This window comes from Myotis daubentonii, chromosome 5, assembly GCF_963259705.1.
Source record: "Myotis daubentonii chromosome 5, mMyoDau2.1, whole genome shotgun sequence".
NCBI classification, from domain to species: domain Eukaryota; kingdom Metazoa; phylum Chordata; class Mammalia; order Chiroptera; family Vespertilionidae; genus Myotis; species Myotis daubentonii.
This window is the reverse complement of record NC_081844.1, coordinates 11,493,956-11,521,726: the sequence shown is the minus strand read 5'-3', so window position 1 is coordinate 11,521,726 and position 27,771 is coordinate 11,493,956. Positions and strand designations below refer to the sequence as shown.

The window sequence follows — 27,771 nt, the reverse complement described above, 5'->3', positions numbered from 1 at the left end:
CCCTCACTCCCACTGCTGTCTGTGCCAAGGCTCAGCTTTCCCCTGTGGGCTTGCCAGATGAAGTGCTGGACTTCATTAATGTATGCCATTTCCATCTATGCAGTGACCTATCAACTAGCCTTCCCCGTTGTAACACAGATTTTTACCTGGATATTGCAAATTACCCTCTATAAAAACTTTGATTGACGCACTTCACATACAATAACATTCATCAATTTAGAGAGTAAAGCTCAGGTATTTTTAGTATATACAGAGTTATGCAATTACCACTATCTAAATCAGTACATTCTCATCACCCCAAAAAGACATCCTATCCCCATTAGCAGTCACTCTCCCAGCCCCTGGCAACCACTAATGTACTTCCTGCCTATAGACTCACCTGTTCTGGATGTTTCCTATAGATGGGAATCAAGTCTCATCCATACTGTAACATGTATTGGTACTTTGTTCCTTTTTATGGCTGAGTAATGAATGTTCCATTGTATGGATTTACCATTGTATTTACCCACTGATCAGCTAAAATTATGCTGCTATGTATGAACATCCATGTATGAATTTTGCAAGATAACATGGCACAAATTCAAAGAGTCATTGTAGTTTTCTGGTTAATATAAATCAAATTCAAAATCTCAACCATAATAAATGAGACACTTACGGGGAAGTTGTTGTGGACGCTCAGGAGGGAAAAAATCTCCCTTTGGTAAGGCCCTCTCATCCTGAAAGAAAAAGTAAATATATCTCAGTATTCCTAGAAGACTGTTGGCAACAGCAAAAGACAGGAACAACACCCATCAACAGACGACTAGTTTAATAAATGATGAGACGCCCTCACCATAGAATACCATGCACGTATCAAAAAAAGCCTGGAGCTGAACCGGTTTGGTTCAGTGGATAGAGCGTCGGCCTGCGGACTCAAGGGTCCCAGGTTTGATTCCGGTCAAGGGCATGTACCTTGGTTGCGGGCACATCCCCACTGGGGGGGCGTGCAGGAGGCAGCTGATCGATCTCTCTCATCGATGTTTCTAACTCTCTATCCCTCTCCCTTCTTCTCTGTAAAAAAATCAATAAAATATATTAAAAAAAAAAAAAAAAAAGCCTGGAGCCCTGGCCGGGTTGCTCAGTCGATTAGAGCATCATCCCAATACACCAAGGCTAGGGGTTCGATCCCCAATCAGGCACATACAAGAATCCACCAACTGCCCGGATGGTGTTGCTCAGTGGTTAAGCGTCAACCTGTGAACCAGGGTCATGGTTCAATTCCCAGTCAAGGCACATGCCTGTGTTGCTGACTCAATCCCCTGTGCAGGAGACAGCCAATCAATGATTCTCTCTCATCATTGATGTTTCTATCTCTCTCCCTCTCATTTCCTTTCTGAAATCAATAAAATATATATATTTTTTAAAAATCAACCAATAAATGTATAAAAAGTGAAATAACTCTTTCTCCCACTCTCTCTCCCTCTAAAAAAATCAATGAAAATTTTAAATTCCAAAACAATCTTTTTTTAAAAAAGGAGTATTTCTTGCTAAGAGGAAAGGATTAAAATATACACTCAGATGTATACTGTGGGGATGGATAGGACCTGGATATGAAGCAAAAGCAAGACTCACATTACCGTTTTCATGCTTTTGAAACACATGAACCAATTTTTTGGGGGCTTGTATAGAAATTTTAAAAATCTTTATTGTTGAGTCTTACAGATGTTCCCCCCCGCTTAGCAATTATCTATTTTTTTTAAACAATTAAAAAAACAAACTCCTTTACAATTCCTTTTATTTTCTTCCTGAATGTGAGTGCTAACTACCTTGCCCTCACCATGTTCTAATCATGCTTGTATTAACCATTGTCTTTGGCACAGCCATAGCAAGGCTAATTGAAGCACTTCAACAAAACTTTAAAGGCTGTCTGACCGAAGACTTAATTAGGTTCACAACAAATATAATACTAACAAAACATACTGAGAACTGAAAACCCAGGGTACATAATTATTCCTTAAAATTGATCACTTGCTCAAGCAGGATACTCAACTGACCTCCTGACCCTGTCAATTAGCCAACTATGCAAATAATAATATATCTGAAACTAGAGGCCCCATGCACGGCATGTGTGCACTGGTGCGGGGAGTGGCCTGCGAGGAGTGCTGCTCATCCAGGTCAGCAGAGCGATGCTCCCACTGTGGGAGCGCACTGACCACCAGGGGGCAGCTCCTGCGCTGAGCATCTGCCCCCTGGTGGTCAGTTCACATCATAACACCTGGTTGACCTGTCATTCAGTCGCTGGGCTTTTTTACTGTCCTATATAATAAAAGGCTAATTGCAAATTGACCAAATGGCAGAATGACCGGTCGCTATGATGCACACTGACCACCAGGGGGCAGAGGCTCAGCCAGAAGCCCGGCTTGTGACTGGCAGCTAAGGACCCCTTGGGGGATATCTGTGGGGAGTGGGTCTAAGCCGGCAGGCAGACATCCCCCGAGAGGTCCCGGGCTACGAGAGGCACAGGCCGGACTGAGGGACCCCTTCCCCCAGTGCATGAATGTTGTGTACCAGGCCTCTAGTATAGATTAGGACAGGATGAGCTGCATGAGCAAAGGTTATTTCTGTCATAAATGTGTTCACTATTTTAACTTAAACCAGCGATTTTCAACATTTTTCATTTCATGGCACATAAAATAATTACTGAAATTCTGCGGCATGCCAAAAAATTTATTTTTCACCCATCCGACAAAAAGAAGGGTACACTTTTGATTCATTCACATCGAACAGATACTGTTGTGTTGGCTGTCATTTTTTTTATTTGACAATCTAAAGGAAGAGGTTTGTTGAAAGGGGGTGGGGGAGGACAGGAAGAAATTAACCAAAGAACTTATATGCATATATGCATAACCCATGGACACAGAAAAAATAGTGTGGTAGGCTTTGGTGGGGTGGGGGTGGGAATATGGGAGGGGGGACTGACGGACTGGTGCAGAATAGACGGGGTCAACGGGGGAACAAAATCTGTAATACTTTCAACAATAAAGATAAATTTAAAAATAAATAAGGGAAGAGGTCAGTGCCCCTGACTATATAGTCAGGTTTTAGATATACTCTATTATTATACACCTGAAATTTATATAATTTTATTAACAAATATCACCCCAATAAATTCAATAAAAATAAATAGGTACTGCATGTTTTAAAAATTATTGTGGCACACCAGTTGAAAATCACTGACTTAGACTGATCATAAATAATGGCTGTGCGTGCACTATTAGTAATCCTATGTTTTTGCTACACTTGAGTGTATTTTGGAGAACCTATTAACTTACCATTTTAACGTGCATTGGTCTATCAAATAGCAGTTGTCCATTGAACATAGCTGTTATTAAAATTAAGGCAATTTCTTACAATTCTAAAAACATGCACGGCAGGAAAGAAACAGATAAGAGAAAAATAATCCAAATGCTACCAGTCCCTCTAGTAATGAAGAGCAATTTTGATTCCTCATTACACTTTCAAGTAACTGTATCTGGTTCTCAAGTCAGCATAAAAGGAACAATAAATAAAGCTCATTCAAGGGGGAAATAAATAAATCTCAGCTTGCAACGTAAGAGTTATGCACTTATGAGATAGTGTAGAAGCTCTAAGTGCAGAGCTTCATTCATGCAACTTTACACTTCTCACCAAACCATCCTCTTAAGCACTGGCATCAGTTTTCCATATGTGTCCAATGAGCCAAGTATCCTAACATTTTAGAAGTACCATGTTTTCTGGGCAAAATACTCAGTGACAGTCTTGCCTGCATTTAGTGACTGTGTTCCTGTGTAGTAGTCTCCATCGTGGCTACAAAAATGTAACTCTAGGATAAGAGCCTATGGTGAGAGAGAGAAATGCTTCTTACAGAATGATGTCAATCCACTGGAAATCGGGCCCTGCAAAGGCTTATATAAGAAATAACCGGCCCTGACCGGTTTGGCTCAGTGGATAGAGGATCGGCCTGCAGACTGAAGGGTCCCAGGTTTGATTCCAGTCAAGGGCATGTATCTTGGTTGCGGGCACATCCCCAGTGGGGAGTGTGCAGGAGGCAGCTGGTCGATGTTTCTCTCTCATCGATGTTTCTAACTCTCTATCCCTCCCCCCTCCTCTCTGTAAAAAATCAATAAAATATATTTTTTTAAAAAGAAAAAAAAAGAAATAACCGAATTTTTCTCCAGTGGCACTTTCATTGGGCTTCCCATTTCAAACCAGACTCCTCTAAAAAGAAATCATTGGAAAAGACCACTTACGAGAATGTGCCTACTTTCTAACCAGCCTTTTATCTACACAGGATTAAATCAATTCCATTACAGAGAACTTTTCCAATTCCACAGAAATACATTCCCTCTAGTCACTCAGGAAACAGAAATATGCAAAGTTAACCATTGCCCCACACAAGCCTCTATAACATAACATTTAGACAAACTGTTCTCCAAGAGCTGAATTCCAATAAAAGGATACATATAGCTTGCACAGCTTCAATGGACTGTTCAAAAGTAACAGTGCCTATTCCACGACTTTTTCCATCTTTATCCTCAAGAATGTCTGCCCGGACCACCACACCAGCCATACTAAAAACTTCCTTCAGTTTCTTCCAGCCAACTTTATAATCCAGCTAATCAAGGAAGGGGGAAGAAAATCTCAATGTAGACATCTTAAGAAAAACATCATTTGTATTACATGCATTCAACATGCTTTGGTTGGAGACAAGCATTAGAAAAACATATCACAAAAACTTATGAACTGCAGTAAAATTTCCCAAATAGGATTATAAAGTCTGGCCTTAACTGCCATTTACTGTCTCTTCTCTGAAGAACAGCTTAAAATCACCTCAGACATTTCAAAGTAATGCTTTTTTTAAACTTAAAAAAAAAAGGCTCCCCAGAATGTATCATTACCCTCCCCTCCCCACTTTCTTTTGTAAAAAATATTTCCCTTTGCAAATGACAAAGGCATTAGCATTTATCCCAGACACAAGAGGGAGTGTCAGTACATAATCTCTGCTCAGAAAGTTTTTCACCCTGCACCTAACTAAACCCACCAAGAATGCAGACTCAGCCACCACTTTTGTAATAAACAACAGTAACTACCACCCCCATGGGACCTCAGTCAAACCTGTAACTTATGACTGCGGTGGTCATTAGGGAACAAAGCCTAACCCCAAGGCTGATTTCTTTAACATAAATCAAGAATATAACGTAACCCTCTCATAAGTTTTTCTTCTCAAACATCAAACCTACTTTCATAACACATTGATAAGACTGTTTCATAAAATTCTGATTTTTTTTTCTACTTCAAACAGTTTCATTTACTTACATTTGCTACAAATACTGTGCTTCCAAGTCTTCCAGCCTGTAATGCATGGATAATCTCATTTGGGATGTTAGGATTATTTAGGATACTGGGTGGGATATTAATCATTCCTGGGCCACCTGGTCCCATACCCATCCCACCAGTCGTAGCCATCACCTTTTGCATTGCTCTCCTGGCATGTTCACCATCAGGATCCTAAAACGAGCACAGAAGTGTTACATTTAACTGACCCAGTGGCAACTAAACGCATGCTCGCACTGTAAGTGATATCCCCAAAATTTCAGAAATTGAGAGGTAATTTGGAAAGCATTTCTCAAAATTTTTAACAAGAAATTCAAATGAACTAAATCACCAGGCCAGGAAGAATCCCAGCCAAAGGAACAAGGAAGAAAGAAAGGATGTAAAATTTAGCTCTCAACTAAACTAAGTAAATAATAAAATAAAATAAAGGGGGAGGGAGGTGACCCAATTAGCTGACATAATCTAGAACTCCCAGATCTTCACAATGCTTGGTCTAGCTGACACTGATTCAATGGGATTTTATAATTCCTGCTAACCCCATCAGTGAATTTTCCAAAAGTTTGAAAACACCCCTCTAGATCACCATCTTTCACATTATTCAAGCATCTGACTCCTGTGTAAAGTCTGGACAGGTCTTTAAAGCTCTGGTATTGACACTATTCTTGAACTCTGCCTTTTTCTGTATCACCTCCAACACACAAGAGAACTTAAACCCTACCACAATTTCCTCCCTGAGCTCTGAATATACTGATCTTCCTCCAAGAACAACAGATAAAAAAAAAAGTCAAGGAGGGCCCTGGCCAGTGTGGTTGGAGCATCATCCTGTACACCAAAAGGTGGAGAGTCATTCTCCAGTTGGAGAGCTTGTGAGGCAACCAATCAATGTTTCTCTCTCACATCAATGTTTCTCATCTCTCTCCCTCTTACTCTCTCCCTATCTAAGTAAAAATCAATAAAACATATCCTCAAGTAAGGATTGAAAAAGAAAGCCGAGGGACTGAATTAATAAAAATAAAATCTAAAAAACCCTATTCCTCAAGGGAGAGAAGGTATTTGATTTGGATTAGATATGAAAGAGGATTTGAGTCATGACAAACTCAATTTAAAAAAGAAAAAAAGCTGAAACCGGTTTGGCTCAGTGGATAGAGCATGATCGGCCTGCGGACTGAAAGGTCCCAGGTTTGATTCCGGTCAAGGGCATGTACCTTGGTTGCGGGCACATCCCCAGTAGGAGATGTGCAGGAGGCAGCTGACCGATGTTTCTCTCTCATCGATATTTCTGACTATCTCTCTCCCTTCCTCTCTGTAAAAAATCAATATATATATATATATATATATATATATATATATATAAAAAGAAAAAAGGAGGCCAAGAATAGGGATCAAACTGGGTAAAACTATAGGTATAGAATCCTTTAAAAACAATAGAAAACCACAGGCTCAGTTTGAATGCCTCTGAGAACACATGGCAGACTGGTCTAAGATCACAGATGTTAGAAGACAGGCAGCAGTCACTCAGGATGTACTCAGCCACTAATTCAAAGTTCTTACAGAAGTGACTACTGAAGCCTGTGACTGACCCTTTTCATTAAAAACACAGGTTGGCCCTAGCTGGTTTGGCTCAGTGGATAGAGCATTGGCCTGTGGACTGAAGGGTCCTAGTTTCGATTCCCGTCAGGGGCACATGCCCAGGTTGCGGGCTCGATCCCCAGTAGGGGGCGTGCAGGAGGCAACCAATCAATGATTCTCTCCCACCATTGATGTTTCTCTCTCTCCCCCTTCCTCTCTGAAATAAAACAAAAACAAAACAGGTTGGCCCTAGCTGGTTTGGTTCAGTGGATAGAGCTTCGGCCTGCGGACTAAAGGGTTTCAGGTTCCATTCCAGTCAAGGGCACATGCCCAGGTTGCCTGCTCGATCCCCAGGGGGGGCTTGCAGGAGGCAGTTGATGAAGGATTCTCATCACTGATGTTTTTATCTCTCTCTCCCTTTCCCTTCCTCTCTGAAATCAACAAAAATATATTAAAGAAAAACAACAAAGGTTAGCCTGTTCCATAAAACATAGCCCAGGACTATTTTTGTCTTTTCCTAACTCCTAATAGTGTGACAACTTGACAATTACAAACGATATCCAGTGTTTTAAGCGCTTACTTCTTTGACTTTCAGTGGTCTTCCACTCAGACTATGCTTGTTTAGAACTTCAGCAGCTTTTTTCATGCTCTCTTCCATCTTGAATTCAACAACGCTAAGAAGAGTCAAAAGGAAATGAGTGAAACCAGTCCTGCAACTTAGAAGGCTCAATTGCCAATAAGTAACTAGACAATACTTACGCACATCCCTTTGGAAGAAGCCACAGACCAATCAGAAGAGCAAGGATAGGGGAAAAGAAAAGAAAAAAATATTAAATATCAATGACAGTTATAAAAATGATTTATGTAACAAAGTTAGGTTGTTGTTTTTAATTAACCCTTCTAAGAGGAAGCTGACAGAAGTGTCTTGCTTAGCATTCCTTATTAAAAGCTGGGATCCTTATTATCTCCTTTTCCTGCACGTTACCAGCACTGCACTAGAGTTGCTGAAGTTATAATAAGCAGACCTAAATTCAGGTTCTCCAAGAAATCACACAAACTTTAGATCTGCTTCCCTCAATCAACTCCTTACCATACTCCTCTTAAATCCATCCCTTTCATTAACTGAGCTCATCCTTTTGATTATTCTAAGCCATTCTATTGCACAACAGAAAATAGTTTATTTTCTCTTTAAACGAGGCCAATTTTAAACGTTCAGATTTTAAATATTTGTTTTACAATTTACTGGCAAAAAGGCAATCTTTTCGGAATCTTTGGTTCACACAACTTTCAAATTCAGCAAACAACCAAGAGTAACATTTTCTAGACAAGAACGCACGTTTTACATTAATATACCACCACTAAAATTCCATGCATAATTCACACACAGCCAATTCCTCTGTTAACAAAGAGACAATGCTACAATTGGTCCCCAGTTATCAAAATTGGGCATCCAAACAGAATACCAAAAAGCTCTTTGGCCAGCCATTTGGAAAAGCAGGACTCCCGTTTGCAAAATCCCTTCCCACCCCACTCAAATGTTTGGCAAAATCAAACATGGCTACTATAACATGAGCACTCACTGCCTTCCTGATTTCATTCGATTCCACGCCACCATACAGTTACATTTTTCATGTAGTAAATCCACAGAAGAAATTCTCTCAGACACTTACCCTTGACTTTCCTTCAGCGTCCATTAAGAGCTCCACGTATGTTACCTCACCAACTACAAATCAGTTTCCAGACGACACATAAACCAAGGGAGAAAAGCCAAGAAAACAATGGGAATTTAGAACAATCATCAGCAACCTTGTATGGAGCCTCTGCCTTATAAGAAAGCCCAGAAACACTCCATATTCTCTAAACCACAGAACTAGGCATTACAGGTGTGCAGTAAAGGTAGGTGAAACTCATTAACAATGTCCTTGATGTTCCTCCCACCACAAACAGATTTCCATATCAATTTCTCTGGCTGGACCTCTCATTCATGACTAGAGGCAATCCAAATCTATAGGAAAGAAGCCCACGTGATTCACTTTCTGGGTAAGGGAGAAGTTTTACACATACACTCTTACTGGTGAAAGCAAGTAAACAGCACACAAAGTGCAATGCCACTACTAGACTGAGCTCAAATGCTATATCAAGAATGTGTATATGCTCAAAGGGTTACACACGGTGTCGCGTGCTACATGGGTAAGCAACCTGCATAATCCAGGGGGCCCTGCGCTCAGGAGAGTCACGTGCTTGGTTTAATATTGTTGTTGTGGTCTTGAAATTCCTAATTTTTAAACAAGGGGGGACCTGCATTTTCATTTTGCTCTACATCCCACCAATTCTACAGCTGGTCCTGCACAAAGCAGTGGGCCCAACAACTGTCAGAAGTAGGATGTTTGAATATTCAATCACAAAACCAGAGCAGCACCTGGGTTCTCCTCAGTGAATTAAGCCAGGCTTTATTATTGCTGCCTTCTCATCTCAACTTCCTCAATAAAGAATACAGATTAAATACAAATTTAGATCTCAGTTTGGCCTGGCCGGCATGGCTCAGTGGTTGAGCATGCCCTATGGAACCAGGAGGTCACAGTTCAATTCCTAGTCAGGGCATATTCCCTGGTTGCAGGCTCAATCCCCAGTGTGGGGTATGCAGGAGGCAGCTGATCAATGATTCTCTCTCATCATTGATGTTTCTCTCTCTCTTTCTCCCTCTTCCTCTTTGAAATTAAAACAAAAACAAAACCCCCCCACAAACTTAGTTTGTAACTAAACAATTAAACAGACTCACAGGCTTCTAATCTACACAAAGGGGGAAAAACAAAGCATTTCAAAAGATTCTGCAGATTTTCCTAAAGGTTTGGATTGCCAATTCATGACCACCATGCCCAGATGTTAAAACCCATCAAGTCAACCATTGAACTGCTGAACTTGAAGATGGCAAACAGAAATTTAAAGCGTTAATTTGGAGAAAATCTCTAAACAGGCTATTTTTTAAAGTATTATTTTTATAATGGTAAAGCCTTCTCCAACTCAGTGTCCAAGTTTGGTTTAGCACTACAAGAGTAAAAATAACCCTCTTAATGGCCTCAACAAGTCCTGCCTATTCTACCTCCTTTGCTCAAAAAATATTAAAATTATTATTGGATTTTAAAATATTGCTAGGAGATATTTAAATGTAAAATAAAATTATTTTTTTAATTAACAATTTGAAAGGCATATTTATTAGTAATATATTTGCATGGCATTGAAAGCAGGAAAGCCAAGTGTTCAAAGGTTAAGTCTACAGCCTTGTCTTCCTTGTCCTTTCCTGAAATGTTTACCAAACCAGGACTTTACACAAAACAGAAAGGAGAATGAGTGCAGAGATGAAGGAAATAGGAGCGACTAGTAAATTTAACATGTGGAGTATGTACTCCTGAGGGGCAAACTGAAAAATGACCATAGACAAGGGACAGTAATACAAACTGTCTTTATTTCACCCATACAAAAGTAAAGCAATTCCAAAAAAGTTGTGGCCATTCCTGAAGCCATGTTAAGAGCCATTTATTTCAATAGCAGCAGCCATTTGAGCACCAACAGCCTTTGTCTCCACTTAAATCAGCGGTTCTCAACCTGTGGGTCGCGACCCCTTTGGGGGTCAAACGACCCTTTCACAGGGGTCTCCTAAGACCATCAGAAAACACATATATAATTAGATAATGTTTTTGTGATTAATCACTATGCTTTAATTATGTTCAATTTGTAACAATGAAATTGGGGGTCACCACATGAAACTGTATTAAAAGGTCGTGGCATTAGGAAGGTTGAGAACCACTGACTGAAATGGTTGTAGTTGCCCTAAGTGGTTTGGCTCAGTGGATAGAGGGTCGGCCTGCGGACTGAAGGGTCCCAGGTTAGATTCTGATCAAGGGCATGTACCTTGGTTGCAGGCACATCCCCAGTAGGGCCTGTGCAGGAGGCAGCTGATCGATGTTTCCTTCTCATTGATGTTTCTAACTCTCTAACACGCTCCCTTCCTCTTTGTAAAAAATCAATAAAATATATATATTTTTTAAAAAGCCTAGTAGTGTCAAGCCAATGAATAGAGAATCCAAGTTTATTTGCTAAGAGCTATGACTGTGACTACTGCCTAATAACCTTAAAAATAAATAAAAGAATCACAATATCTAACTCAAGGATAACTGTAACTATGTTGTCAAAAGTCAAATACTGTTGCATTTGGACGGTTTTTAGTCTGTGCCCATAAAGACACTTTCTCAAAAAGATGTCATTGCAACCTAGAAACCAAGCAAGTCCCAAAAACCAAACTTTTCTCCATGGTCATAACCATTTTAACAAAAGCCAAGTTTAGAAATTAGGACTTTTCACCCTTAACATTCTAGTGATGAAACACGCAACCTTCAAACCTTTGCTTAAAAAAATTTGCTTAAAATGCTGCCCCGCACTCACTTACATTATACTAACCCTCACTCCTCTCAGTTTAGTCATAAGTGAGGCAGTCACTGTGGTTCTAGCATGAGCAGTGCTGTTCCCAAGGAGCATCAATTAGCAACTGCTACAGAGCTTCTCACGGGCTCTGCAACAGTTGCTAATTTATACTTCCCTATAGGAAGATAATAATAAAGCAAGACCTGTTTAGTAGTCAGTACTACTATCAACAAAACTTTGAAGCAATCTGGCCATATTCAACGAAATAAATAAAAGAACCAATCAACCAGGAGTGAAGGCAGAGTTCACAAATTGGCCTTGGCAACAGTGCCACAAAAATGGAATTCACAGGTATTAATGAAAATTACTGTTGCTCCCTGTTCCCCGCGTTGAACATGGATGAAATGCCAAGAGGAGACTGCTAACACAAGTTCTATTGCAGCTTAAATATAAAAATATCTGCAGGAAAAAACTATGACTCTGAAAAGCCTAATAATGCCAAATGTTATCACCTACCTTTACTTTAAAATGCATCTCAAAAAGAGAAAAATAAAAAGTGACTCTCTCTCTCTCTCTCTCTCTCTCTCTCTCTCTCTCTCTCTCTCTCTCTATATATATATATATATATATATATATATATATATATATATATATCCTCAAGAATAAAAGGCACCAGGAGGTTAAAGAGATGAACAAACCAAAACTCAGGCAGTCCTTGGAGCTACTCTGACTTAACACTTCTGAATGCATTTTTACCATAAAGAGTATTTGTTTCTGTGTTTTCATTTACTGCTCAAGTCTGAAATGGACAAAAATTAAAAAATAGAGTAGTACAGAGGTCCAAGTCACTAAAGAGAATTCATATGTGAAAAGGCCTCTAATTTAAAAGGGGGAAGGGGACCAGGGCATGTTATCAAACATTTTCACCTCATAATAAGGTAAACACTCTAATGGAAGGGTGCATTGATTACATATTTTGAATTTGAAAAGCTTGTTTAATATATATAGGCATATATATAGGTTGTTTATATATATAGCTTGTTTCTCTTATAAATGGCAAAATAAGTATTCTACACAGTGATTACTTAATTTATAGACAAGTTAGAAACTGATTGAGCCCATTCTTTGTAAGTTGTCCAAGAGCCTCCATGGAGATTATCTCCAAGAGCCACTGGAGATCTTCTACTGGACTACACATGCCCTCTGGGCCTTTGTTTTGTGTTAGCTGGAATTTGAAATTTACTTGAGGTGATGCATTAAATAAAAATAGACGGATTAAGTGCTTAACGAAATCTTCGCTTACACAAGTTAGACTGGCTGGTGCTAACTTTGGGACTGATGCAGAGTAAACGACATCACTGACCGTCCTTTTCTCCCTCACACTGCTCTGTGCTTAACTGCTGTTGCAGCTCAGTCCTGCTGGCTCCCAGGTTAGGCCAGGAGAACAAGCAGCCCCACGCCAAGCTTTCTTCATCTACACAGGACTTCCCAGTAATGCAGCACAACACTGCTTAAGTTTAAAATACCCAAGATCATCTTTTGCTCACAGAAATCGTACTTCTTTGCCCAATCCTTATGGACACTTTAAAATGTGTATCCTAATTAGACAGCTGTTGAGACCGTACGTCACTCTCAAACTTGGTTTGGTAATCTCCAAATTTCATATTACACTGGCTCTCAAAAAAATATTTTTTAATCCAGTAACTATTTGGTCTTCAGAGCTGCCATTTTTCCCCCCATGCAATATCTCCATAAAAAAAATAAGCACAGTCAAAAGGAAGGACAATAGAAACCTTTCCTGTGTCCCATAGATAGGGAGGGGAAAGCTCAGGGAAAGAGGGCATTCAATTCTAAGGACTGTGAAACGCTTTAATTCATGTCTTTAACTGATATTGTGGGAGTGAGCAAAAAATCAGCAATGTTGATTTCATGATAGTGCCACCAAAAAAAGCTGGGCACCAAACAAGCTTTGTGATCCCACAAAGGGTTTGAAAAGCCTGGGGGAAAGTGGCCAGTTCACATAATACATGAATTATTAGTAGGATCTTCCAGAATGCTGATCAATGCTAAAATTCAAGACGAGTACTTTAAATACCCTGATGTCGAAGGGGAAAGACAGGGAATTAGGGAGCAGTGCGTGAGGCAGTCTCAGGCATGATTAATGATTAGGCTTAGAAAGTTTCTGTCCTGCCATCTCAGAGCTGCTACCTTAATTCTGAGAGGTGGCAATTAGACGGTGCTGCAATGATATAACATTATTCAGATCTTGAGGACAAATTATTCCATTAGTTTTCTGAAACAGGACAATTTCATCAGGGACAGAATCTTAAAATGCAGACTGATAGAGTGATTGGGTTATGACAGCCCAAATCTCTGTTTTGCCCATACTAGAGATTATTTTGAGACTAATGCTTTTAGCATGTGTCTCTATCTGCATATTTTCCCCCCTGTGCAATAAGTCTTCAAAAACCTTAAAACATATTCGCAACAGATTTCACATAAATATTTCAGATTTCAAATAACTATTTACTAGGTGTACCAGTTAATAATGCGGATTTTTTTCAATAGATGGAGTTACACATTTGTTGATATATATGCGATTTGATATGTATGCTATTTTGTTGTAGTGATCAAGCTTCAAAACTTTGTTATGTCAAATTTGCTGAAGGTGTTAACATCAGAGTTATTTTTATGCTTAAAAATGTTGAATTTCATGCCAAAAAAGGAGCATTTTAATTAATGAAGTTTTAATTCATTATTTTATTTTGAAGAAAAAGTTATCATATACTTCCGGAAGCTTATGGTGAACATGCTGCATCTCAAGATACTTGTGAACACTGGTTTAAACGCTTTAAAAGTGATGGTTTCGATGTGAAAGACAATGTCCAGGTTAACCGAAAAAGTTTGAAGACCAACAATTACAAGCATTATTGGATGAAGATGCATGTCAAACTCAAAAACAACTTGCAGAAAGATTAAACGTTGCTCAGCAAACAATTTCCGATCATTACAAGCAATGGGAAAGATTTTCAAGGAAGGAAAATGGGTGCCACATCAACTGAATGGAAGACAAATGGGAAACCAAAAAGTCATCAGTAAAATGTTGCTTCAACGGCACGAAAGAAAGTCTTTTTTGCATCAAATTGTGACTGATGATGAAAAGCGGATTTATTGCCCTAACCGGTTTGGCTCAGTGGATGGAGCGTCAGCCTGCGGACTCAAGGGTCCCAGGTTCGATTCCAGTCAAGGGCATGTACCTTGGTTGCGGACATATCCCCAGTAGGGCGTGTGCAGGAGGCAGCTGATTGATGTTTCTCTCTCATTGATGTTTCTAACTCTCTATCCCTTTCCCTTCCTCTCTGTAAAAAATCAATAAAATATATTTGAAAAAAATAAATAAAAGAAAAGTGGATTTATTTTGAGACTCCCAAACGCACAAAATCATGGGTTGATCCAGGTCAACTATTAACATTGACTGCAAGGCCAAATTCAGTAAGAAGACAATGCTCTGCGTATGGTGGGATCAGGAAGGTGTGGTGTATTATGAGCTTCTAAAACCAGGTGAATACTGATCGCTACCGACAACAAATAATCAATTTGAACCATGCTTTGATTGTGAAACGACCAAAATGTGCCAGAAGACACGGCAAAGTAATTTTGCTTCATGATAACGCACCATCACACACTTCAAAACCAGTTAAAGACACATTAAAAGATCTTGCCTGGGAAGTATTAACCCACCCGCCGTATTCAGCAGACCTTTCTCCTTGAGATTACCATTTGTTCCGATCAATGGCACTCGCACGTTCTGAGCAGCACTTCAAAACATACGAAAAAGTGGAAAATTTGGTCTCTGAATGGTTTGCCTCAAAACAAGAAAAGTTCTATTGGGACAGTATCCACAAATTACCTGAAAGATGGGGTAAATGTGTAGCTAGCGATGGACATTACGTTAAATAAAGCACTTTTGATGTTTCTCTTGAAATTATCCTGTTTTCTTTGATTACAAAATCCGCCATTATTAACTGGTACACCTAGTAAACTTATTTTTGGTATATCAAGACATAAATAAAAATATATTTTGAGCCCAGATGGTGTGGTTCAGTGGTTGAGCGTCAACCTATGAACCAGAAGATCATAGTCAGGGCACATGCCCAAGTTGTAGGCTTGACCCCTAGTGGGTAGACTGTTGATTCTCTCTCATCACTGATATTTCTGTCTCTCCCTCTCCCTTCCTCTCTGAATCAATAAAAATTTATTTTTAAAAAATATAGATTTTTTTTAAAACCTCATAATAAAAAGAATAAGAACATTTCTTAAGGAGTCATATGTATGCAAACAGTAAATTTTTTTTAGAGTTCACATACTGAATATAAGCATCACCATAAAAAATATTACCTTTCTCTTATGAATCCTTTATGTACAATCTAACATGGCTAATAATTTAACTAAACAGAAAAGTAATTTAACCTATACAGGGGAGTTCTAAGCAAGAACATTTAAAGTTTGTTAAAAATAACTAATTTACTGCACACCTGTAATTCTAAATTACACCACCAAAAATACACTGAAAGGGCTGAGCCAGGGCATTCATAGCAGTATGCCAGAGGAATATGAGAACCAGTTTGGAAGTATCCAAATAAACCACCAGGCTGGCTCCACACTTAATACAGTTCAATAGGAAATTGAGGTGAACTGCTTCTACATCCAGAAACGTCATGGCTGCTGCTGCTGCTACCAGCTTTAAGGCTTCCAAAACTGAATTACTGAATGGTAAAGCAGTAAAAATGTCACCTACTTTATCCATCATGTCCCAAAACTGGTTCACACACTCCTTAAAATGAAAAAATAATTTGGCCTGCAATCTCTTACAAAATTCTGCATTTTCAAAGCCACATTCCTGGTTCTTGGAACTACTATACCTTATTATCAATGGAAGTATCCATTCAGTGGTTCAACCAAATCACAAGAACACAAATTTGGGGATATTCCAAAAACTAATTCGAATGAGACCCAACTTTACCGTACAGAAATTCTAAACTTGTATTGAAGCAGCAGTCCCAAAAACCAAGAACACTGCATCTGGGATGCCACATGACACGCCCTTCAGACAAAAAGAAGAAACTTCACTCTTGCCCTAGGAGCATTGGCAGGAATGATTTGGCTGATCAAGGCAGGAAAACAAATCTCACACCAAAACATTTTCCATCTATATTATCTGGAGTAATACTACATGGGAACAGCATACATGACTGTACAGAGAAGTTCCAATGCCTAGTGCTTCGGCATGTCATGGTTGAATTGAGAGATGGGACAATGATGGCAGTGGGCCATTTATATTTTCAAAACCCAATGCTGGGAGCACCATACACATACCAAAATAGCCTATCCAAGTGGCATCTCTGTCACTGAAATGTTAATCATATGACAAATCAAGCTCAAATCTCTTTTCATTATGAATACTCAAAAAAAAAAAAACACCCCAATACCTTTCAGTCCTTCAAAAAAACTGCATTTAAGAGTAATTTGAGTCTCAGTTTCCCTTGGGGCTATGGGGTGAGGGGAGACTTCAAGGCATTAGACAAATAGTTCTCTATCAACAGTTTTGTCTAAACCAGGGCTGAGCAATCTCTTCAGCCCTGAGTGCCACCAGCAGGGTCAGGAATCAGGAAAGAAAGGAAGACAGAAGAAACAGAGTAAGAGTGTGGGAAAGAGAGGACACCCTGGTGTGCGCAGGGGATAAGGCAGAGGACCATGGAGGCAATCGACCTCCTCGGATCTCCTGGTGGCAGCAGAGCTTCTGTTGTTTTCCCTGCCCTAAGCCCAAATTTGGACACCTGGGCTGTGACTGATGTGACCTGAACGCTCTGCATTACACAGGACAGGCCTTATTTTGAGCTCTCCAATTGACAATCTAAGAATTTTCCCCTGGGGGGGAAAGCCTAACAATTTTAGCGCAAGCTAATGTTTTTATAATTTAGAATCTGAACAGCACAAGTTCCAGCTTCCAAATTTTGATCTCAGAAAAACATCCACAAAATTTAAACAAACTACCTTCCCACAAGAATTTAAAAGCTTAAAAAGAGAGACAGAGATCAAGAAAAGGTAACACCTCTCCCACCTATTATGAAAAATTCAAAAAATGTCCTTATCACAAAGAGGCTCCCCTCAAGCTTAAATGAAGCCCTATTATCATATTAAGCCAATAAAATCATTTATAGGCCAAGGGACCATCAAACCACCCTATTTGACACACAGGTGCACGACCACAAATAAAAGTAGGGTGGATAGGAGGGCTTAACTCTCAAGCCTGGACAGAACACATGCTCTACCCAGACAGCTTCCACTGACAAAAAGTAACCAAGGAATTAGCCACAGAAAAGATGACACACCAACCTTCTTACCCTACTCAACCACCAGTACCATTACCTTTTTCTTTAACCAGGTCTTTAAGTGACTGCCATTTCACGTCAAAAGGTATGTTTGTAATGAAGGCTCTGTATCTTTTGGTTGGATTGGCATATGGCTCAAAGCGATTGCCCCCTCTTTTTATGTTTTTCTCTTTTCTCTTCTCATTCTGAGTAGGTCGTTCTCCTTCACTGAATTGAAAAGAAAAAAGAAAAGAGGGTCCATATGTTAGCACAATATAAAAGATAGTATTTTATTTGTCAGGCTTATAATTCACACAAAGTTACATACAACACAAGACTAATATTAATTTTGATGAGACATTTAAACAAAAGTGTCCCATAGAGCAGAAAGCTGCAGTAGTGCACCCCTTAAACCCACCTATCAAGAAACTGGTCCCAGCTCAGCCAGCGTGGCTCAGTGGTTTGAGTGCTGACCTATGAACCAGGAGGTAACAGTTCAATTCCCGGTTGTGGGCTCAATCTCCAGTGTGGGGCATGCAGGAGGCAGCTCATCAGTGGTTCTCTCTCATCATTGATGTTTCTGTCTCTCTCTCCCTCTCCCTTCCTCTCTGAAATCAATAAAACATGTATTTAAAAGGAAAAAAAAAGAAACTGGTCCCAAGAAAAGTGTGTTCTCCTAGTCATTCACACACTCCTATGGGGCATAACAGAAATGGGAGTAAGAGGCCAACTCCCTGCCTGAGGTGCTTTAGTTCCAAGACAGAAATATGAAAAGAGAAGGAAAGATTTACAAGGCCCTGGCCAGTGTGGCACGGTTGGGCACTGTCCCATGCACCAAAAGGTTGCTGGTTAGATCCCAGGTCAGGTACATGTCTAGGTTGTGGGTTCAATCCTCTTTAGGAGATAGCCAATCAATGTTCTGCTCTCACACTGTTTCTTTCCCTTCTCCCTTCCTCTACCTCTAAACACCCCCCCCTAAAAAAAAAAAAACTTAAAAAAAAAAAAAAAGATTAAGATCTCATGGAATGAGATTAAGAAATCAATTTTAGCTTCACAAATAAAAGTGCCTTTGGTTGTGTGTGTATGTTTTTAATTGTTTAAGTGGGAATGTAAGCACTAGTCCAGTGATGGCGAACCTTTTGAGCTCGGCGTGTCAGCATTTTGAAAAACCCTAACTTAACTCTGGTGCTGTGTCACATATAGAAATTTTTTGATATTTGTAACCATAGTAAAACAAAGACTTATATTTTTGATATTGATTTTATATATTTAAATGCCATTTAACAAAGAAAAATCAGCCAAAAACGTGTCATAGGTTCACCATCACTGCACTAGTCGGTTTGGCTCAGTGGATAGAGTGTCAGCCCGCAGACTACAGAGTCCTGGGTTTGATTCCAGTCAAGAGCATGTGCCTTGGCTGCAGGCTTGATCCTGGGCCCTGGTTGGGACATGTGTAGGAGGCAACCAATCGATGTGTCTCTCTCACATAGATGTTTCTCTGTGTCTCTCCCCACCCTTTCCACTCTCTAAACAAAAACAAACAAACAAAATCAATGGAAAAATATCCTCAGGTGAGGATTAGCAACAACAAAAAAGGTGCAGCTGCTATATAAAAGTGTGGCAGTTACTCAAAAAGTTAAAAAACATATAATCACACCCTGGCCAGTGTGGTTCAGTGGATAGAGCATCAACACTTGCACAGAAGGGTCTCGAGTTCCATTCCTGGTCAAGGGCACCTCCCTGGATTTCCATTCCGGTTCACTCCCCGCCACCACTCCAAGTGTGTGTGGGAGGCAACCAGTCCATGTGTCTCTCTCACATGGATCTTCGTCCCCACCCCCACCCCACACCCACCCCACCCCCACCCCGGCCTTCCCTCCCTCCCTCCCTTCCATTCTCTCTGAAAAGCAATGGAAAAAATATCCCCAGGTGATGGTTAACAAAGCAAAAATCTCTTTTAAATATATATAATCACTACATGCCCCAACAATTCCACTCCTAGGTATATACCCTAAAGAACTGAAAGCAAAGACTCAAATACTTATACGCCACTAGCAGTATTATCCATAATAGCTTAAAGGTGGAAACAACCTAAGTGTCCACCAACAGATGAACAGAATGAACAAAATGTAGTATATAAATCCAATAGAATATTATTCAACCACAAAAGGGAATGAAGTGCTGGGACATGTTGGAACAGATGAACTTTGAAAACATGCTAAGTTAAACAAGCCAGAGTTTCTGTTTGGGATGATAAAAGCTGTACAACCGTGTACTTGATGCCACTAAATTGTACACTTAAAATGGTTAAAATGGCAACTCTTACATATATTGTTACCACAAAAAAAATCTTAAGGGAAAGAAACCATTCTCTACACAACCCTACTTTGACGCTAGGAAAACCAAAGTCTGGGCAACCCTGGTACATTTAAAGACACAAATAATCCCAACTTTTGCAAAGAAGGATGGATGCTTTTTTTGGCATGGCCTTTCCTGTAATACGTTTCACCTTGGTGTGTTAGGTGCCTCCATGTTGTAACATTTCATTTCTAAGCTCCATACATACAAATTCAGTTTAGATTAGGAAATAAAAAAAAGCTTCATAAGAAATGCAAATTTAACAAAGCACAGAACCAGACATCAGGCTGGACAGGCCATAGCCTAGGGACAACAGGCCGGTGTGTGCGCAGCCAGGGCAGCACCCATGCACTCGCCAAGGGAGGCTGTTCCCTCAACTTCCTGTTCAGTTCAATCCCCTTTGGCCACAGGCAGACACCTGTAAGCACTGGCCAGGAACAACTGGGAAGCTGGCTGGCAGCCATAGAAGTTCTTCTCAAGGCACTGAGTCCTACACTTTCTACTTCACTAACCCTGATCTTTCCACTCGTGAGAATCCTGAGACTCCCAAACCACAAATTCAGCAGAGGCTTTGTGATCCATGGCACAAATGGAAAAAAAAACCAACCCAAAAAGCCAAAAACTATGGTACAGATGATTTACAAAATTACCTTCACTGAATAAAAGGGCTGATCTTTATTCCAGGATTCTTACTTGTGTGGGGTAGGAATAGTGTTCAAACACTGGATGGTAGATGGAGGACTTTCTTTTACCATACTTATCTAGAAAAATTAGAAAGTTGCCGAAACCGGTTTGGCTCAGTGGATAGAGCGTCGGCCTGCGGACTGAAAGGTCCCGGGTTCGATTCCGGTCAGGGGCATGTACCTGGGTTGCGGGCACATCCCCAGGAGATGTGCAGGAGGCAGCTGATCGATGTTTCTCTCTCATCGATGTTTCTAACTATCTCTCTCCCTTCCTCTCTGTAAAAAAATCAATAAAATATATTTAAAAAAATTAGAAAGTTTTTTTTTTAAAACTATATCCCTCATATCCAAACACAAGGGTGCCAAGTGGGAACCCAATGAAGATATCATCCTAAGCAAAACTAAGGAAAGCAGCTTCCTAAAAGATCTGAACTATACCAACATAAAATAGACTTCCAGCTGGTAGATGTGAGAGGTAGGGCCACTCGAGCTCTTGGGATTCCTAGAACTCTTAACTCTGTCCACCCAGGCTCACAACAGACCTTTCTCGGACTGGCTGCACATCACAAACTGATCTTAGAAGGAACCTGTCTACTTCACGTGAAAGTCATGCACCAAAATCTGCCAAACAGCATTATCTGCAATTGCTTACTTTTTATATCCTATATAATAAAAGGCTAATATGCAAATCAGCCAAACAGTGTAACGACTGGTCACTATGATGTGCACTGACCACCAGGGGGGGAGACACTCAACGCAGGATCTTCCCCCTGGTGGTCAGTGCCCTCCCACGGGGAAGCACCACTCAGCAGAAGCCATGGTGAGTGCAGTGGCAGTGGCGGGAGCCACTCCCACCTCCCCTAAGCCATCAGTTGGACATCCCCCTAGGGCTCCTGGACTGCAAGAGGGCGCAGGCTGGGCTGAGGGACCCCCGCCTCCAGTACATGAATCTCGTGCACCGGACCTCTAGTATGTATATGTATATGTATGTGTATGTGTGTGTGTGTGTGTGTGTGTGTGTGTGTATTGATTTCAGAGAGGAAGGGAAAGGGAGAGAAAGAAACATAAAAAAAAAGAAAGAAAGAAAGAAACATCAATGATGAGAATCATTGATCGGTTGCCTCCTGCATGTACCCCCAATGGGGAATGAGCCCGAAGCCCAGACATGTGCTCCCGACCGGAATCGAACCCAGGACCTTTCAGTCCACAGGACAACGCTCTATCTATCCCTGAGCCAAACCAGCCAGGGCCAATTGCTTACTCTTGGCAGATGAGGAGGAAAATGTTAGTATAAATTCAAAAAAATGTACATCCAATCTATGGTTCACGGTCCTACAAAAGGTCTGTGGATAGAAATATATTTAATATAACTTGTTTCTTTTGAAACCCAAATATTCTATAATTTGCATTTCAAAAAAATGCTGACATACAGTAGTAGTGCCAGTCCATGTTTTCAGACTGCTCAGCTCACCTATTAATTACAAAATGTATAAATAACTAATTACAGCCAAAGCAGTAAAGTATCTAGGTTACATTCGCCCATGCATTATTAGGGCTAAGAATAACTACTAGCCTTGGCCAGTGTGGTTCAGTTGGTTGGATGTTGTTCCACGCACTGAAAGGGTTGCTGGCTTGATTTCCAATCAGGGCACACACCTGGATTGCGGGCTCAATCCCCAGTAGGGGTTGTGCAGGAGGCAGCCAATGGATGGTTCTCCCTCTCTGACCCATGAACCAGGAGGTCAAGCAGGGTTCGATTCCTGGCCAAGGGATATGCCCAGCTTGGGCCTTAATCCCCAGCAGGGGGCATGCAGGAGGCAGCTGGCCAATCAATGATTCTCTCTCATCATTGATATTTCGGGTAGTTATTGATATATTATCTTGATTCAGTGAGGGTTTATATACTGACACCAAACTGTACATCTATCTTCCATATATATAAAAGGCTAATATGCAAAGTGTCCCCTGGGGAGTTCAACTGGGAGTTCGATTGCTCACTATGACGTGCGCTGACCACTAGGGGGTGGTGAGGAATGAAGAAGGCCCAGGCTGCCTTCCAGAAGGAAGGCCCTGATTGCAGGCCAGCCCTAGGGACCCTACCCCTGCATGAATTTTGTGCACTGGGCCTCTAGTTTCCAATATGTGTTTATTGGGCCTATTATACAACACTATTTTTTAAAGTTTCTTCTCATAGTTATTAAATTTCAAACTTAAACCCCCAATAACTTGAATTGTAACTCCTACATAAAGTAACAAATTTGTAATCTTTCAAAGAAACTTACTATGAAGCCTTAGTAAGTGGTCTACCTTGGCCAGCTAAAATGTCTTACCAGTCAATATTCTCCTTGCTATCTGGCTCTCAATTCCCAATTATCAATGATTTTGATTCCATCTGATTCTGGCACCCACTCACCCACCTAAGTTTTAAATAGAACCAATATAACCAAAACTTTCTGAAATTCTATAAACCTATTTCATAATACATCGATAAAGACAAGCCTAAAATATCTGAAAGTACCTTCCATATTAGACATAATTAATCTTAATTGAAATAAGATTGTCTAATATGCTTTGGAATTGTTTCACTGACTGCATTCTTTGAAAATTTATCATGTCACTGCTCCACAACACTAGGATTATACTATACATTAAGATCACAACCGAACCTAGCAGTGTGGCTCAGTGATTGAGCATCAACCTATGAACCAGGAAGTCTTGGGTTTGATTCTGGTCAGGGCACATGCACGGGTTGCAGGCTCAATCCCCAGTGGGGGGCTTGCAGGAGGCAGTCAATCAATGATTCTCTAATCATTGATGTTTCTAGCTCCCTCTCCCTTCCTCTTTGAAATCAATAAAAATATGCATATTTTTAAAAATCACAACTAAAACAATTTAAAAAGTTCCTACTCCACAAAGGACTGCTACATTCTGTTTATTTTTTGTTTTAATCCTCATCTGAGGATATTTTTTAATTGATTTTTAGGGAGAGTGGAAGAGAGAGGGAAAGACAGAGAGAAACATCAATGTGAGAGAAAACACATCGACTGGTTGCCTTCCTGCACGAGCCCTAACCCGTGCTGGGGAGGAGCTTGCAACCAAGATACGTGCCCTTGACAGGAATCGAACCCGGGACCCTTTGGTACACAGGCCAGTGTTCCATCCACTGAGCCAAACCGGCTAGGGCTCTGTTTGAAACAGTGAATCCCTAACCTCTCATGCCTCCATGGCATTCTCATGAATAATACTATTACTTGTAGAGTTCTTCAATCAAGAGTGTAGTCTGCAATGGCAACCCTAATACCCTAAACACATCTCCTGAGAGAGAAAAAAATCCCCATCCCCCATCCCCCATCCCCTTTAAAACTATTCCTTATATGAAATGATTCCTCACAGAAACCCTTTCAAGCCTGAGCTCCTCTAATGCATTTAACCAGTTAACTGCCATGATTCTAATTTAAAAAGGTCCGCTGCTTGCATCTATAGACACTTACAGCGTACAAATGGTTAAGATGTGGAGAGCACAGTTCATAACACTATTCTAGCTAGATCCAGGTCCACTAAACCACTCACATTACCTCGAGCTCTTTTCCTCTCTAGTTGTTTACCAGCATAACCTGTATCCACCTAGCTCACAGGGATGCTGTGAGAATCAACAAACAGCCTAACAAAAAATAACAACTTGGTAAACATTAAGCGCAACATTTAAGGGAGCAGCAACAGGTGACTTAAAAGGTAGGGTCCTACTATTGAGGCCTAAACCCCAATGACACCTTTGCTAAGCCTCAATTCATCTGTAAAAGGTTTAAAAAGTGAGACTTGACACACAGTGACTTTGGCAGTGATACATTTTCCTACCAATAATATTCTTGAGAGCAAGGAAGGGGACTAATTCACTCCTAGCCTTCTACTGTTGCATATACCTACTAGACTTTCAAACAAGCTCACCAAGGCAATGGCTGAAGAAACACGGGCATTGTACTTACAGACTACTGAAGGAATAATTCAGCATTCAACACTGTAATAAGAGAACCCACCTGAGAACCCAAAAAGAAACAAGCAACCTAATGTTTGCAGACTGTTATCACTTGCATAACCATGAATAAAATCACAGACCAAAGTGAAAGCAAAAAACTGGCTGCAGGCATTCAAACAGCCCAGAGCCCCTACTCTAATCCAGAACTCAGAATATAATATACCTCAAAATTCTTTTTATCAAGTATAGAAACACTTTTAAAGTACAGTGCAAAAAATAAAGTACAGTGCAGAAAACAACAACAAAACCCCACTCAAATCATTATTATTTTGCCTGGCCAGCGTGGCTCAGTGGGTGAGCATCAACCTATGAACCAGATCATGGTTCGATACCTGGTCAGTGCATATGCCCGGGGTTGCGGGCTCGATCCCCATGTGGGGCATGCAGGAGGCACCTGATCAATGATTCTATCTCATCATTGATGTTTCTATCTCTCTCCCCCTCTTCCTTCCTCTCTGAAATCAACAAAAATATATATTTTCTAAAATCATTATTATTTAAATAATAAACTTCAGCCCTACCCAGTTTTTCTCAGTGGTTAGAGCGTAGGCCCCCATACCAAAGGGTCTCAGGTTCAATTCCCAGTCAAGAACATGTACTGTACCTAGGTTGCTGGGGTGCATGAGGGAAGCAACCAGGAGTGTGTGAGTGAGTGAGTGAGTGAGTGAGTGAGTGAGTGTGTGTGTGTGTGTGTGTGTGTGTGTGGTGGAGGCAACCAATCCATGTCTCTTACCACGTTGATATTTGTTTCTCTCTCTCTCTCCCCACCTCCCTCCCCTCCACTCTCCCTAAAAATCAGTGGAAAAAATATCCTCCTGTGAGGATTGAAAATAAATAAATAATAATCTTAGAATGGCTGCATTTAGTGAGCGGTTACCAGGGTAGTGTCATGTAAGTGGGAAGCGTGTTTAAGTCAAGATGGCCTCCCCTAGACTCTTTAGGTCAATTACCTTAAACATGAGTTTTCTAAATGGTTAAAAAAAATTTTTTTTTCTTGCTTGCAAAACAGTTAACACAAACATTACTTTTCCAATAATCTAAACTAAATATACATTTATTTATTTATTTTTTAACAGGGAGAAGCTTTGTTTTTGTCCACTTCTGTTCCGAAATGGTACATGGGTCAGAGCCCAGCTGCAGAGGATTCAATGCAGAGCAAATTTTTATTTTAAATAGTCCACGTTATGTTTATCAAATGAATCAGCCACAAACGACTATTTGAAAATGAACAGTGAAAAATAGGAAATTTAATAAAGTACCCCGAACGCTACATAATCTGTTAACTAATTCAACTTCTCACCTAATTCAACTTTTCATCTGGCCTGATTCTAGCAGCACTCCACCCTGTGATTAAGTGCTTTGGAAGAAAATATTCAGGATATAATGTACCTTAAAGGCCTCCAAATATGGCCCTCAGAAATCCAACTAGGATACCCTACAGATGTTGAAAAAAGTCTAAAATGAACAAATCCTTTTCCAGAGTTTTCAATAATTAAGTGTTGAGAATATTTCCAAAATGCCTTTCTCTTGATTTCTGAGGACCAGTAACCATCGTATTTTTTTCCTCACCTAAGTTAACCATATCTAGTATTTAGTAAATGCTCATTAACATAAAACGCTTGTAACTACATTCATTTTAACCCCCACAAATTGTAGTTATGCACACTGAAAATTTGGGGGAAGGAAAATTCATTAGCACAATTTAACTGAGGTAACAAGGAGCTGGGGAGAATGGGAAGTTACAGGTTAGTGGCTCCAGTTTGGGATGTTGAAAAAGTTCTGGACATGGATGGTAGTAATGGTTGCATAACACTGAATGCACCTAATGACAAGGAATCTCATACTTCAAATAGTGAAAGTTGTAAATTCTACACTATGTATATGTTACAATTTATAAAAACGCGTGGCAAGTCAAATGTGCGCCCAGCTTTTCCCTCTCCTCCCCCAAGTGCTCTTCTTTCAGGTGACTGTCATCAGAATGAGTGGGTTTCACCGGGGAAGATCATGCTTCAAGGAAATTTAAAAAACCAAGGACCCGAGACAGAGCCCCAAGCAGGACTCAAAAAAATGACGGAGTTTGGAAGAGGGTAGCCAGCCAAATGATGGAAAATCTCCGCCTAGAACACGGAAAAGGATGTTTTCTCTTTTTCCTGTTTGTTTCTAAGGGTGAACACGAAGCAGCAGGCCCGACTGCTCTATGAATACCTCCTGCACACCTGGGGAGGAAGTGCGGGGCGCGGCGAGGAACTGGGGCCGGAGCGCGGGGCGCGGGGCGGCTGGGGCGCCGGGGGGCGGCGCTCGCGGAGCGAGGCGGCGGCCGGAACCGTCCGCGCGGTCCCTGCCTATACCTGCCCGCCTCCGCTACCGTTTACCGGGGCCGTCCGCGTGCCAGGTCCTGCACGCTACTTCCCCTCCCCCCCGCTTGACCGATCGGGAAACTGAGACCCCTGGTAAGGGGTGGGGTTTTGGAGGGAAATAAGAAACCCAAGGTCACCCGGCAGCTGAGCCGGCCGCGGCCTTGGGGACTCGCCGGCTCTGGGGACCGCGCCATCATCCCCGCGCCCAGAGGCCTGACTTGCGGCCTCGGGGACGGACCGGCCTGGAGGAACCGGAAGAGCGGAGCCCCGAGGCCATGGACGACAGAGTAATCTTTGAGGCACTCCCGGGGCCGCCCGGCTGCACTCCTAACGGCCTTGGCCGCCCCCACCCTCGGCAGACCCGCGGGAAGGCCTAGAACGAGGCCGCGCCGGAGGGAGGCAGCCAACAGACTTAACGGAGCCGGCGCGCGAAATGCCTGACCCGGGACAAGAAACCGTGCAATACTCACCCTTTCGGACCGGGAACTCCGTTGCCGCTTGGCGCGCCGGGCGCGCCGCTCTCCCCCTCCATTTTGGGCTCCGTCGCCGCCACCTCGGCCGCCGCCTCGACCCCTGCCGCCATTTTCTCCGCGTCTGGGCTTTGTGTGAGGGAACAGGCTGTACAACGC

At 41.2% G+C, this 27,771-nt stretch overlaps 1 protein-coding gene across 8 annotated transcripts in view; it reads right to left on the bottom strand.

Annotated features, from left to right (window-relative positions):
• The window catches only part of HNRNPM (heterogeneous nuclear ribonucleoprotein M), a 47,074-nt gene extending 19,303 nt beyond the window's left edge, over positions 1-27,771 (bottom strand). For 4 of the 8 annotated variants that reach the window (XM_059695915.1, XM_059695918.1, XM_059695920.1 and 1 more), the window contains exons 1-6: positions 7,681-7,687; positions 7,502-7,595; positions 5,335-5,526; positions 4,480-4,633; positions 3,312-3,361; positions 656-716 (exon numbers count right to left, since the gene is read on the bottom strand). In XM_059695915.1, the coding sequence (XP_059551898.1) occupies positions 656-716; positions 3,312-3,361; positions 4,480-4,633; positions 5,335-5,526; positions 7,502-7,579 (535 nt within the window). In that variant the 5' untranslated portion in view covers positions 7,580-7,595; positions 7,681-7,687. Of the gene's footprint in view, positions 1-655; positions 717-3,311; positions 3,362-4,479; positions 4,634-5,334; positions 5,527-7,501; positions 7,596-7,680; positions 7,689-8,591; positions 8,645-17,769; positions 17,940-27,612 lie in introns of those variants that run through there. The other 4 variants (XM_059695923.1, XM_059695922.1, XM_059695917.1 and 1 more) reach the window with 4 other exon arrangements.